The sequence below is a fragment of the Falco rusticolus genome, chromosome 15 (genome assembly GCF_015220075.1).
Source record: "Falco rusticolus isolate bFalRus1 chromosome 15, bFalRus1.pri, whole genome shotgun sequence".
NCBI lineage: Eukaryota > Metazoa > Chordata > Aves > Falconiformes > Falconidae > Falco > Falco rusticolus.
In genome coordinates this window covers 1,229,833-1,244,361 of record NC_051201.1, presented here as the reverse complement: position 1 = coordinate 1,244,361, position 14,529 = coordinate 1,229,833, and the positions used below count along the sequence as shown (strand labels likewise).

At 40.1% G+C, this 14,529-nt stretch overlaps 1 protein-coding gene across 6 annotated transcripts in view; it reads left to right on the top strand.

Annotated features, from left to right (window-relative positions):
• The window catches only part of NFAT5 (nuclear factor of activated T cells 5), a 75,744-nt gene that overhangs the window by 44,067 nt on the left and 17,148 nt on the right, over positions 1-14,529 (top strand). For all 6 annotated transcript variants that reach the window (XM_037408702.1, XM_037408703.1, XM_037408701.1 and 3 more), the window contains 5 exons: positions 1,988-2,180; positions 6,896-7,086; positions 9,025-9,197; positions 13,095-13,229; positions 13,401-13,453. In XM_037408702.1, the coding sequence (XP_037264599.1) occupies positions 1,988-2,180; positions 6,896-7,086; positions 9,025-9,197; positions 13,095-13,229; positions 13,401-13,453 (745 nt within the window). The remainder of the gene's footprint in view (positions 1-1,987; positions 2,181-6,895; positions 7,087-9,024; positions 9,198-13,094; positions 13,230-13,400; positions 13,454-14,529) is intronic.

The following is a 14,529-nucleotide window of genomic DNA, read 5'->3' as shown; positions in this document are numbered from 1 at the left end:
CCTGAGGGAAGCGAATAGATAGTAGAGGTGTGATTTAAAATTCTGTCCAAGAAAAAGAAGATAGTCCCTGAAAGTTCCTAAATGTATTCCTTTTAATTACTAGTCCGTTGGAGTAACGTCCTGACAGGAAGAGCAGAGAAAGTGATTATCTAACAAGCTTGGGTTTGATTAGTGTTTTTGCTAACTTGTACAGAAGCAAAGAGCATAGTGGTGTTAATTAGTGTATCACAGGTTTTGTATATGCTACATTGAGGAAGAATTTTGTCCCTTTTCCTAAAAGAAGGTATGTTTTCCTATAGCATTTTTATTATTTTTTAAACAGCCTGTTTGACTAAACTGTGGCAGAGTAATTGGAACTCCTTGGCAGAAAAATGGTACCCTTGCAGTTGTTTTTTTTTTATACTAGGCTTTTTTTAAATCTAGATCCTGCCTCTCTGCTGTTATTTAGTTGGAGATGAGTGTGCAGGGCAGGCAGGGCTGCACAGGGTCACGCGCCGGGCATCCCTGCTGGGCTCGGCTGGCGGAGCAGCAGGCTCGCTGGGCGGCCCATGGTGAACTGGTTAACCTGCACCAACAGAAACACCTGAATGAAATTCATACAAAGCACAGACCTCCTAACGGCTCAGTAATGTCCATTTTCACCCTTTGCTACATGCATGAAGAGGTTTTGGAAGGCTTAGCAGAGAGACGAGCGTGACCGATAGGACCTTCAGGGGTCTGAGATTCCTGCTTCTGCAGGACAGGTGCTGGGCCAGGCTGCGCAGGGGCCGGGGACGGCGCGGAAGCGTGTGCTTGCTAGTGGCCTTGCGCAGGAGGAGTTTTAGGAAAGGTGCTGATTTTGTTAGTATAAATCATCTGGTAATTGGGAGGAGCGTGCTACAGGTTACCCCAGCCTTCAGGGCAGCAAAAAACTCATGCAGTGGCAGAGCTCTCAGTAAACTGTTTTGAAGAAAAAGCATTTCTTTTGCCCTTCTCGCTGAGAAGTAAAAATCCTGGTAAATTACTTCCCTATGTTGCACATGGAAACAGGATTTGTTTTTTAAGCAATTCACACCTGTTATTTTCAACTGCTTTCTTCAGAACCATTAGTGGTTAGAAACTACTTTTGGTAGTAAAAAAATACTGCATTTGCATAAATTCATTGAGCCCTTTTTCTGCCTGTACCTTTTACCATGGCATGTTTACATTTGGTAGTGTTAAATGAGTTTATTAGACTTCAAGTTCATTATATAAACCTGCTCTGTACAAGATCAAGAGTCTTTTTCCATTGTGCTTTAAAGTGAATGCAAAATCCATCACGTGATGTTATACTTTGGAGGGCTTCTTCATTCAGGTTTTAATTATGGAACTGAACACAAGATACAGTACATCTTGAGGTGTGCACCTGAAAAAGTCTTTTTGCATACATTGCAGATTTAAAATGGGTGCAATTATGTCAGAGCTTTTTATAATAACTAATTTGGTTTTTACATAAATTTATCAATCTGTTTTGACAGAAATTAATGTTTGAGTTTGCATGGATATGCAAGTTCAGGTGGAGACAGGCATGAGGCTGTTTTCCTGTTTAAAGAAGTATCATTTAACCTTAAATCCATTTTCAGTGTGTGTGTGTACATATGTATATTTGTTACAGAAGCGAAACAGCTTGTTCAGATAATATCAGGCTGTATCATATACTATGAAAAAGCAGGTTATGAGCTGCCTTCTGTTTGTTAACAGTTTAATGCTAATTGCTTTTCCCTTTACGTTTACTCTCTGAAAAGCAGTTCATATTTGCAATGGATGGAGGAGGCAGGGAAGCACTGTTCGTCTTCATCCTGCAGGTTTCCTTCTCTGTCAGAAAGAGAATTCCAAAGTTTGATCTCAGCTATAAATCTTTTATCCATTAATACACACCTTTTATCTTTTTAGCTTTTCTGTGAATTAGTTTGTTTTTATTGGGGAGCTGCTTATGACATCTTTTTAATGGTCTGCTTTGACTTCCCAGAGCATCAGAGAACCAGAAAGGAGCTGGAGGGAAGAAGACCCCAATGTTGTGCGGTCAGTATCCGACCAAGAGTGAGGGGAAAGAGCTGAAGATAGTGGTACAGCCGGAAACCCAGCACAGGGCTCGTTACCTGACTGAAGGCAGCCGAGGCTCGGTGAAAGACCGGACACAGCAAGGCTTTCCAACTGTGAAGGTAGGCTGCTTGGTGTTAGGTGATGTGGGGGCTCCTTCCCAAGGGATGCTTCAGTAGAATGGGAGCTGGCTCAGTTCAGACAGGCCTAGGATCGCTATTTTTAGAGGAAAGGGGGGAGACTTTGTAGTCTCTTTGCTGTAGAGACTGTACTGTATCTCTTCGTGCTGGTAGTAAGAAGTCTTACGTTCATCACAAAGTTACAGGAGGAAGGAATCTGTGTCAAGACAGTGATATATGATCTGTGATGTGTGTCCTGTTAGACTACAATTCCACAAACGGTGTAAATAGACACTTGAAGCATACAAAACTAGGATAGTGAAATGCTGTAACTGTTTGATTGCTGATGACAGTGGGTCGTCATTATGCCTTTTTGGTAAGGACATAAAACTAGTTTTCATTTAAAAATATAAAAGTGGGGCTGTTTATTTTATTTTTATTTTTTGGGTTTTTTTTTTTAGTGAGAAGTATTTGAATCCACATATCCAGTGTCTGTCTTTCAAGTAGAGTTGTAAACATCTGACTGAGGTGTAGTTTATGGGTCATACTGCTCAGTGTGGTTAGCTGTATTGAAGTACATGGGACGAGTAAAACTGGAGAATGAGGGGAAGGAAAGGTGAAGCGGTTGTATGCACTTGTAACAAAAGCAGCCCGTTTCCTGTATAGACTTCGGTGACCTGAAGTTGAAGTGTTGATGATCACTTGCTCTGAGGCAGGGGTGAGCGGCCCACAGGGCTGAATGGTGTCCTTCATCCTTCTGATCAAGGGGAAGGATCTGGATGGAGCAGATGCAGTCGGGAAGCCAGGGCCTGGCTGCATAGCTGGTTTCTCCAGTGAGCATTTGGTTTCTTTGTCTTGCTTCATTTGGAGGGGAGGAAAGGACGACTGATGTAATTCATCTTTATTCAAAGAGGGGAAAAAATTGTTCAGGATTGTGCTTGCCAGGCTGGTGAAGAGGGCTTTACTGTAAGTTCGTCAGAAGATGGGGACCAAAGCCTGGAAGTAAAAGAGGAACTACAAATAGGGGAGAAACACAAGGAAGCCAGCCACAAAGAGATCTTTCACACTGCTGCTCAGAAGGGAGAAGGCGCGAAGGCTGTCCTCCAGTGACTGCACGCTAACGCACAGAGTGTGAATTTGCAGGTCTGGTTTCTTCCCTTGTGTAGTCACAGGGCTGTGACTTGACTGGAATCACAGAGACCTGAGGTAGCGTGCGCTGCTGGAACACAGTTGTGGATGTGCACCAGCTGTTTAGGAAGAAAAAAGGAAGTCACATATTGTAGGGAGCTCCCCGACTGTGCAGACCTCCAGCATGAGATTGGAGACTGGCCTGTTGAGAGCAGAGGAGGAAGTTCAGGGCTGTTTTGGTATCTGTTACAGACTGCCTGACTGGGAAGACAATAGATGATGCTTTCTATAGATAGTGAACAGGAGCATCCTGCATACAGACCTCTCCTGGCATGAAAGGTTTCAGCCATCTGTCCATCTGCAAGGATGGCTGCATAGCCTGGTGGAAGCAATGGAAGAACTCGAGGACTGTGCTTGTTAAGGTTTCCTAACGCAGGTGGTAGAGGGGCTTACCAGGAGAGAGGCTTTACTTGACGTGCACAGAAGCAAACAGACGAACTGGTGTCAAATACCATCACAGAAGTTGTAGCGACCACGGTGTGAATGTGAGAGTGGATGCTGCACTGAATACAGGCCAGCATTGCACACTCACTGGAACTGAGGCAAATGGCATACTGGTCATATTGGGAGTAGTGAGACCAGCAGGTTGAGTGAGTAGACCACTATATTTGTTGTCATACAAATAAGAAGGGTGAAAGACATGTCCTTTCATAGTTCTTCTTAGTTATGCCACTTTGAGAAGGCAGCAAAGCAGTTCTCAATCCAAACTAATTTACCAGGTCCAAAAAGAAATGTTTGTTTATGATACAGCTTTTAAAATTTTTGCTGACTACTGCTGACAGAGTATAGAAGTATATTTATCTTTAAAGTCCTGTTCAGCAGTGTTAAAAACATCTCTGGCACTTTGCTCAGTTCTCCTGAGTAATGCAGAAATCCAGTAAAGTTTCGTAAGAAAAGATTCATTCATATAGTCCTGTTGCTATGGTGATCTAGTGCTCATTTATGTGAATTTTCTTAATGGGCCTTTGTTCATCTGAATTTAATTCCTTTCCCAGTTACCCTTTAGCACCCAGCAGTGAACATTCTGTTTGGAAGAGTCTCGTGTTACTGAATTCCTGGAAGCTCAAGCTCACTTTACCAGTGGGCAAACTAGTTCATACCCTGCCTGTAAAAGTCTGCCAGGGCTGGACAGATGAAATGGGCCAGTGGGTCTTCAGGCAGTCTGAGCTAGTAGGAAAAATATGTAAAGGACAAGAGAGGGCTTTTTGTTTCGTTTGTGTGTTGTGGGGTGGGTTTTTTTTTGGTGTTCTAAAGATGGGGATGAACAGTGTAAAAATGCTGCTAGTTCAGCAGAGATCTGGTGGTTGCTGTTCCTGGCAGCACCTGTGACAGGCGACCACTCCGACTGCATCGCTCTTAAGCAGACTGAGGAGGAGAAGCGGGTTCTGTGGCCCTTTAAAGAAAACAGTGTTATTTGATGATTTAGAATGAGAGAGTCTACAATCAATATGCAATTTAAAATTGTATAAATGAATCGTAGTAGAGTGACTTGTCTGGCAAAAGAAAGATTATCCTGACTGCAGAGCGTCAGCGGAGGTATTCCAGCCATCAGTCGCGGGTTTGTGTCTTTTCTTGCTAGCAGTATTGCAAAGCTGGAGCAGTTACCATCTAGAAGATGGGAGACGCTCTTGCGCACCTTTAGTATCTTCTTCTAACCAGACCACTGGGGAAGAAAAGCCGCACTGGTTAGCTGTGGTGACGCTGTTTCTAGCCAAGGAGATCTTGGTGATGTGACACAGACTGTTCATTCAGCTTTCCGTCCAAGAGAGATTCAATGGTGGAATATCAGAGTACCCTTTACTGCCCTTTGCTTTCTTTTGACCATCTGGTGAAATTAAGTCCCTTGTTGGCTGTTTTCACGCTCTCTTGTTTATTAGTGCTGTCCTGGATTTTGAGTTCAGTGATATGCACTAGACCTGTTAGGGTGGTTCATGTGGGGGAGCCTGTGCTAGGCCACCTCCAGAAATATTTTGGCTTTGCCCATCCGTAACAGTCATAATCCACCTGTCTGCTGTAAGCTAAGTGCTCCTTTTGGGCACAAGAAGCATACTATGATTTTATCAGTATTTGTTGGTTGTTGTGTTTTTTTGTTCTTTTTTTTTAATTTGCTTTTTCCCCCCCTAATTTGCTAAGAACTTAATTTTCTAGGTATGTCAGGGACTAATCCCCTAAGAGATCCTCTGGAGGATTCTGCTTTCATTTGCAAACTCTTACTGGTAAAGATTGAGCATCTTTCTGCAAGTAGACTGGGCTCCCAGGCTTAGGACGAAACGTAATACTGTCACCCAGAAATCCTCTAGCAACAATTGTGGCTTAATGAAAACATGAAAAATACTTGTTTTATCTCCTTGTGGAATGCTGTGGCAAAGAATTTCCACCTCTGGCCTGGGAATTTGGCAGAAATCTAGCGTTTCTTGTTCACTTGGACTATTTTATTACCTAATAAGTAAGTGTATTCACTTGGACTATTTTATTACCTAATAAGTAAAAGTGTAAGAGAGGTTACTTTGTAATGCAGTATCCAGCTTTACTTCAAGACTACTTCTACCTCAGAGTATTTTTAGCATATAGCACCACAGTGGGGTTCTGCTAATGAAAAAAGCATTAGAAGGACACAGATCCTTCGTGCTAGGATGTCAATGTTACAAAAACAAACACGTTTTTCACTAACATGTTCTGGGGTAATTACGGCTTGCACACCAGACTGCTAAATCATTATGTGAAATGTACATCTGATCAGCTTTTATTTATTGTTTCAGTAAGTGAATCCTGACACTGTTCATAAACTTTAAGTAGGAGATGTCAAGTTGCCAATTTTTATTTTGGTGTCTGAGGGAAAACTAGGTTTGTGTGGTTGGGCTGTGCAATCATTCATCCCATTCCTGCCTCTGCTTCCCCCCTCACCCTGTTCTGACTCACCCAGTGGTTTTGCAAGTGTTAGACAGTTTTATTCTGGTTTCACAAAAATTGCAAGGTGCTGCTGGCATGAAGATGGGATCCTAGAAGTGTAGCATGCTAATTGATTGATTTGCACATACACACTGACCAACAAATTCTCATCAACACTGGAACCAACCACAGCAAGTGTTCTCTTTCTCAGCTGCCTGCTGGATGTAGGTGCTGGGGGGAAGGAGGATCCTGGCAAGAGGCAGGGAAATAGTCACGGTTGGGGTGGGAGTAAGGGGTTATAAGAGACCTGAAAGTTGAAGTTAGCATAATTCTGTGTGAAGGCGAATAGGATTCAAGCAGGTTTAAAATAAACTATTATTAATAATAATAAAAAAAAAAGTTACCAGTTTATTAAATGCTGACTTGTCTTTTAATGGAAGAACAAATGAAAAAAGATAAAAAATATTTGCATTTTGTTCATAAACTAGATGAAAGATTTTTGTTGCTTCTTCCCTTAGGGTTGTTTCCAACAACGCTGGAAGCAGAGTCACTTCATATTCTGCTGCATAAAATGTTTCCTGTTTCAATTAAGAGGCATTTCTGGCCAATTGATATATTTAATTTGTGTTGCCATGTTTCAGCTGGAAGGTCACAACGAGCCGGTGGTGCTGCAGGTATTCGTGGGTAATGACTCCGGTCGAGTGAAGCCGCATGGGTTCTACCAGGCCTGCAGGGTTACTGGGAGAAACACCACTCCCTGTAAAGAAGTGGATATAGAGGGAACTACTGTTATTGAGGTCGGACTGGACCCAAGCAACAATATGACACTTGCGTGAGTAACTTTTTTAAAAAAAATATTTTTCATTTATTAGCTTGTTTTCAGAAACTGATTTTCCTTTTTCAATGGAATTGGTTGGTAGCTAAATGTCTGAACATCTTGGCACACACCAGGCACTTAGTGAAGCTGAGTGTGTAAGAAAAACTTGTAAATTGCATTCTGCATTTGTTTATTATACTTAATGCTTAAATCTGGTCTCCTTAACCTGTATCAATTACCTTTGTTACATTAGTTCTGTGTTCTGGTTGATCAATAATGTGCATATTCAAGCATTAGTTGAACTATAAACTGGTCGCTGATTCTGCTGGTTGTCCTGTCTTCTAACAAGTACAGAATTGCTAATTGGAAGAGGGAAGGAGTATATTGGCCCAAACAGCTGGAGCTGTGACTAGTGAGGCTAGACTTTGGCTTTTCTTCTCTCTTGCTTTGCTTGTTCCATTTCTATCGTTTCCACGAGATAGTCCTTTCTCACGGAAGCCTCCTGCTTTGCCATTGTTACACAGCTTGTCTGGTCGAGTATAGGTGGTGTTTGGGATACACTTTACAGATGACCGTAGGCAGTGTTCCGCTGCTGCTGAGGAGGGTTGCGCTTGGTCTGATGGCAGTAGCTGATTTTTGAGCAAGTGTGTTCATCTGCCTGCGTGGTTTTCAGATCTCACAAGAAACTTCAGATATTAAATTATTCTCTTGCAGGCTTTTCACATGTATCTTAATGTATAGAAAGGGAGTGATCTTTCAAAGTATTCTTTCTGGTTGAATGACTTTTTTTTTTTTTTTTTTTTTTAATGGGTATGTGGTTTCAAGCTGCCACTTTTTACTTAAAGCTTGTCTTGTTTCAGGAGAAGAAACGTTTATTCAATTTACAGTGTCCACTTCTTAAGCAGGATAATAGTTTGCCAGTAGACTGAATCTATTTGATTTTTTAAAATACAGGACATATTCCCACGATAAGTTCAGAAACTGCCTCTTAAAGAGTAATTTTATAATTGTCCTCAAGTGTTAATGTAAAACCATGTAAGTATAGAGATACTAGAAAGATGAATTTGGAGTTATCTAGGAAGAAAAGTTTTGCCTAGGCTGTTTTCTCAAAAGATACCTTGATGTCTCAAAAGAAGTCTTCCTAGTATTTCAGTGATGCTGTAGCACCTCTCTGATGGTGGTAATGCCAGTGCCACCTTCTGAATCACGCGCTCCTCCTCTGCTCCCTAGCTGTTGCTTGCTGGCCCTCATGCAGCACAAAAATTCATTGTAGTCAAATTAGATGTCAGAGGGTCCCTGTGCTTTTCGGATGTAGGGCCTAAGGATTGGTAAAATTACAATATTCTTCTTCCCTAATACATCAGACTGTGTTTGGTGGTTGGATTTTTTTGTTGTTATCTATTGCTTGAAACCATTTTGCATCGAGCATGTCTTTCTGAAAGTTAGCACTGCATCTCCCTCTCACCCATATATTTCACATAGCACCACAGTTTATGGTATGATGTATCACTTCCAAGGTCCACTGAGCATAAAAAAATAATATGACTACAGTAAGTTTTCTTCTAGTACTGCTTTAAGCGTATGCAGGATATTTTGTAGTGATAATCCTACAAACCCAGATCTAGCCCCGGGACTGGAAGAATGAAGATCTGCGATTATAAATTGAATGCTTACCAGAATTACTTTGTTACATTGCATTTTATGTTTTATTTGTGCTACTTTCATATCCCTTCCTGTCACGATTCATCATCCAAATTATGTAGGGTTGCATTGAAAACCAGGCTATATAATGAGAAAGCTCATACAGAGATTTCATGTAAATAAAAAAACCTGCTCTAATAATATTTCAGTAATTACTTCAAGAGTTTTGACTTTATGGTTTATGTAACTAGTCGATTAAAGATGCTGAACTTAATAAACTCTATTAAACTGTTAACTATTTTGTGTTGTTAGGGTTGATTGTGTGGGAATACTGAAGCTGAGAAATGCTGATGTTGAAGCTAGGATAGGGATTGCTGGCTCAAAGAAAAAAAGCACACGTGCTAGGCTGGTATTCCGTGTTAACATCACGCGCAAAGATGGTTCAACTTTGACTCTTCAGACACCTTCTTCCCCAATTTTGTGCAGTAAGTATCAAAATAAAAAGCTGTTATTATAGGATTCTAGATTTTAGTATGATTGTCATAAAATGCCTTGGGGAGGAAAAAAATACTCCGATGTTAATATGTGATTATTTCAGAATTGCTATGGCTAAGATCCCATGGACTGATTTTTATTTGGGATGAGGTGTTAGTGAAATGGCTGACCAATATTTAGAAGTAGTTACAAATTTTGCGATCTTTTATTAAATTAATTTTTGCCTTTTAAAAAGTCAGAATTTTTGTCATGTTTGCTTTGAACTACTTCTATGACTTTTTTGATAGGGGTTTTAATCTCTTCTGTATTGTCACGTTCATCTGTCAGCTTTCAGTCATAGCAAGGGCTCCTGGTAAGTTAGGAAGCATGGCTCTTTACAGTTGTGGTAGTTCATTGGACCAGAGCTGCATCTGTTCTGGTCCAGTGCAAGAGTGAAACTTGTAATAGTTTTTTACTAAAATGCTCTGTTTAGCACGGAGCACAGATGGCTGTGATGACTGGTTAAGTTACACTGAACAACAGGGAAGACGAAATCAGGGGCGATTGCAGTACCTCAGGGGCTGCCTGTGCTTGTAGAGTCTGCAGTGACTTCCAGTTATGGGGAATTCTGCTTATTTGTCAAAGAGAAAAGAGGGGGAAATGTGTTCAGTACAGTTGTTGTTGGGATTATTGATACATCTTGATGAACAAGATGGTAGAAGAGGTTTTTCTCCATGCGTGGAGCACAGTGTGAATATGCAAGCTCCTGGTTGCTTGTGTTGTCTTCTTTCCGTTGTATAGAAAGGTGGTTTGGTTTTTTTTTTTTGTGTGTGTGTGTTGGTTTTTTTTCCTAAATGCTGTCAGTACATATTGTGTCAGGGCTCCTATTCAACTCATCAGAAACTGGAGCTTTGTTGCCAGTGAAAGAACAGATTGCAAGAGGAGATAATTAAAAACATGTGAGCTTCCACATCAGATACCACTGTGCGATTCCAGTGCTGCAGGCAACAGGCGATTTGGCAGATGTGGCATGTAGCCCATCTCCCCTTCCAGTATTCTACTGTCTCAGAGAATGCCTCTGCAAGGCTTGGGGAGAGCAGGAACTCTGCACAAACCCTGAAAAGGCTGATAACCAAAGACGTGTCCTGATGAGGCAGGGGAGGACTCTCCTCCTATCTTCAGCCGTGTGCTAGGCTTTAGGCAATAGTTTGATTTTGGGTGGCTTTTCCAGAAGGGTCAGCTTGAGGTGTTCTCATCACTTTTTTTTCCTCTTCCTCCTGCTGTTTTTTGCTAGATCTTTCTTTTTCCAGTGTTTTTTAAACTAGTGGGGTTCTCAGATTTATGCATTTATGTTATTGGAAATATACGTAAGTACATTTGCTAGAAATATGGTTGTCTCCATAGCTCCATTTCAGTCAGTATAGCATCGTAGGATCTGATCCTAATTTTCAGATGTAAGAAAAAAACATTTTCTATAAATTTTCAAAAAGCTGTTTCTGTATACATTTTGTTTATATCATTAACTTAGTGGTTAAAGGGAAAATTATTTAAATCATAGCAGAAATGGGAATGGAAATCATCTGGTGTTTTCTTAAACATATAACAATCCAAAACTGGCTATTTTAAGTGGAAGCTGAGAGTCTGAGATGGTTTAGAGACCGATTTTAAAATAGGCTGTTTAGCTAAAAAAAAAAAAAAAGGCTGTATTTGGTGCACTTCCTGCTTAGCTTGTTGGTAAGGCCATTCCAGTATTTTTGTGAGGGTCCCTTCTAGTCTTCATGCTCTCATGGCTGAATGCATCCCTTTTATACCCATAACATTAGTAGCTACATTTTGAGATGTGGGCAGTGATTAAAAGCAGAATATATGAGAGGGATGACATGCTAAGGGCCATTAGAAGAAAAGGAAGAAGGAAAGAAGGAAGCAAGCTATTCTTCCATTCTAAAAAGAAAACACCGCCAAACCCAAACCCAAAACTGTGAAGAGTAAATTTGTTTTGTTTTTAACAAGCTGGGGTTTGGTCAGTTGCTAAGAAAATCTTGCTAATTGTATGAGTTGCTAAGAGATTGCCCAGGAATTTTATAGCATCTCCATTGCTCGAAGTGTAAAACAAAGAAACAAAATACTCTGGTTAGACTTGTGTCTTTGAGGAGTGATGTGGGTAAAACTGCTCACGATGTGAAGGTTGAGAGGGAATTCTTGAGGCTCTTTCCAGGCTTGCTTTCCAGGATTCTGTGCTTCTGCTGTCTTAACTTACTCCAAAGTTACAGTGACTTGCAGTAGACCTTAGCCAACCAAATAATGCTAATACTGGCTGATCAATATGGCATCAATTTACTGTTTATTGAGTTATTTGTTAATATAAATCATCTCCTCAGGCACGTTACAGCTGATTTGTTTGCTGCATACATTTTACTACAGATGCATACTGTACCTTCTCATATTAAGGTTTGCATTTTCACTCATCAGAGCCTGTTCATGTTGGGTTTGATAACTACTATTGCCATCAAAGTTGCAATTATGTTCCTAAAACCGTAGGAAAGACATTAAGTGGATGCAGGCTCTTTATTTAAGGTCTATGTTTTAAATAGGCTTTGTTAACTTGCTAGCAAACCTAAATCCAGTTACTCTTTTCAGAAGTTCATGTGCCTTGAGCATATTTAGTCGTTGCGTAATGGTTGCCTAGGAACCCGCTGCAACAGTTGTAGAAAAATCCTTTCCGAAAGGTCATTAAATAATTTGGAGTGCTACAGAATGTATGTTCTTCTGTGTGCTAAGCCCAGAGAATATTGTTACTAAACACTGAAAGTGGGCCATGTAAGTGCAAAGCACAAGTACAAGCTTATGCCCCTAGGATTTTATGGTGAATAGAAAAGGTTGTTAAGAAACCTGTATTAGAAAGTGGAATTAATTTATACTAAATGTGCAAAGTATATTATTTTAAAATGAATGTCCACTTGAATTATTTGGTGCTCATTTTCATTTAACACACATGGTCTTCTTTGTTCTATGCTTTAAAAAGCATAGAAATAGTTTGCAGCAAAGACTGTTTGTAATCTGCGTTATGTGAAACTTCACCGGAGTCGCTGGCTGAGGCAGAGGTTTCCAGGGATGTGTAGCTGTCAGCCACGGTCTCTTGGCTGGTTTATGGGCTATAAATCGCTATAATCCTAACTACAGAGACACGACTCTTGCAAGGATTTGTATTAGCTGAAATATATGCATCTAGAAAGTCATAGAATCATGGAATGGGTTGGGTTGGAAGGAACCATAAATGTCACCTAGTTCCAGCCCCCTGCCATGGGCAGGGACACCTGCCACTCGCCCAGGTTGCTCAAAGCCTTGGGTTAGTTCTTGCACCAGCCAGACAGCTGTGTCTACTAAAAAAAAAAAAAAATCTGTAAAAAAACAGGTAATACAGGAATTACTACTTCTACCTTTTTGCACAACAGAACGAAATAAGCTTCATTAAAAAAAAATAAGTTTTTATGACCTTAAGAATAAATTTGAAGGTGTGCTTCAGCTGTGTCTGAGGGCTGATGCATTCGTTTATTGCTCTTTATGCCAGGAGATTACAGAACCAAATTTTCTTTCCTTCTGAACCCTTCTTGAGCTTTAGCTCCAGCACTAAAAGTTTTGTTGTGCAGATTTAATAAATGCAGGAGAAAAGGGAAAAGATTAGTGGATCATTTATTTACCTAAATGTGATTTTTATTGAGGTCATTCTGTTTAGTGTAGGAATGATAGAAACGGTTGTCTTCTGAAAAGTTTCATCATGAATGATATAGTAAAGGAAGAAGCTCAAGAATTATTTTGTTCTTTCCTTTATTCTGCTGTAAGTAAAAGCTTTTTGTTTTTGCTGTTGATATTTTCTTGATTTCAAACTGCGGGTTTTTTTTCAATTGCAGCTCAACCAGCAGGAGTTCCAGAGATCCTAAAGAAAAGTCTGCACAGTTGTTCAGTGAAGGGTGAAGAGGAAGTTTTTCTGATTGGCAAGAACTTTCTAAAGGGAACAAAAGTGATTTTCCAAGAGAATGTTTCTGGTTAGTGTGAAAGTAATAATGGCTTGGCATGCTCTTTGGCATGATGTTTGGGTTTATGTTGGTTGATAAAGTTTAGCTTTAGAGAGCAAACTGAGCAGCAGAATCAAAGGCACTAAAATGAATTGATTTATATGGATATGCAATAAATTATTCTTTTCAACTTTCATTTAGATGAGAATTCTTGGAAGGCAGAAGCTGAAATAGACATGGAATTATTTCATCAGGTACTTCTGTATTATTATTATTGTTATTACTTTTTTTTTTTTAAAAAAGGACTCCAACTGTATTTCTGAAGAAAAATCAAATAAGCCTTTCCCTCTTCCTCTGCATTTCTAGAAATAATATTCCTTTTCTTCTAATAGGTTTTTCAGTGAGTCTGGTAGAATATAATTGTTTTGGATTTATACAAGTATAATTGTTCAGTTTCTAACTGAGAACTTAGGTTCCACAGTATGCCGCGTATACCACAGTAGGAGTGTGGTATATGAACTTGGTGAGCAAGTCTTTGCCCTACAGTGTAATTAAAAGGCCTAATACAATTTTTCCAGTAGCTTTCCTAAGGACACATTAGATTACTACTGAGTGGAAATAGATTGTATGTACGCCATAGTCTTTGTACCTGGCTGAATTTCTGTTCCACTCTGAAATGTTTTGCGAAGTATTTGGTGCTGGGTTGTGGGTTTTTTTGACACACAGAGTGTCTTTATGGACTATTGGACTGAAATTAGAGAAATCATTAGACGTAAATGATGTCCGACAAATGTCATCTTGCTCCCACCTCTGAAGGCAGTATTCCATGCAGGCACTGGTGTAGAAATTGTTTCTTACTTCTAGCAGGGTAGACAGGTAGTTGGGGAATAGACAGATCACTAATCACTCTTACTGTTGATGAATGATTGCAGGCCTATTTTTTGATGTCTGCTCAGCGTTAAATCCTCTTAGGTGTGACATGAAACTGCACCCTCCATCTGTTCATGCTGAATACAAAGACCTGATTCAGCACAACAGCGAAGTGTCTGAGTCCAGCAGAATGTGATGGCAAACTGCAGTTCAGTAAGGCATGTTAGGCATAAGCTTATGTTTAAAGTACTGGACTTCATGTCTTTCCTTTCTGCACCTTCCGTTTGAGTTATAAACTGCCAGTGAGCATTGTATAGGCAGATAATTCAAATCTCTCTTGTGGCACAGGTTAGTTATCAGTTTATTTCACTGAAAATGTGACTTGATGTTTCCCCCAATGTCTTTGTTCTTTGTGGTGATCACTCTCTCTGTTTGATGGATGTAAATACAATTAAGCTCA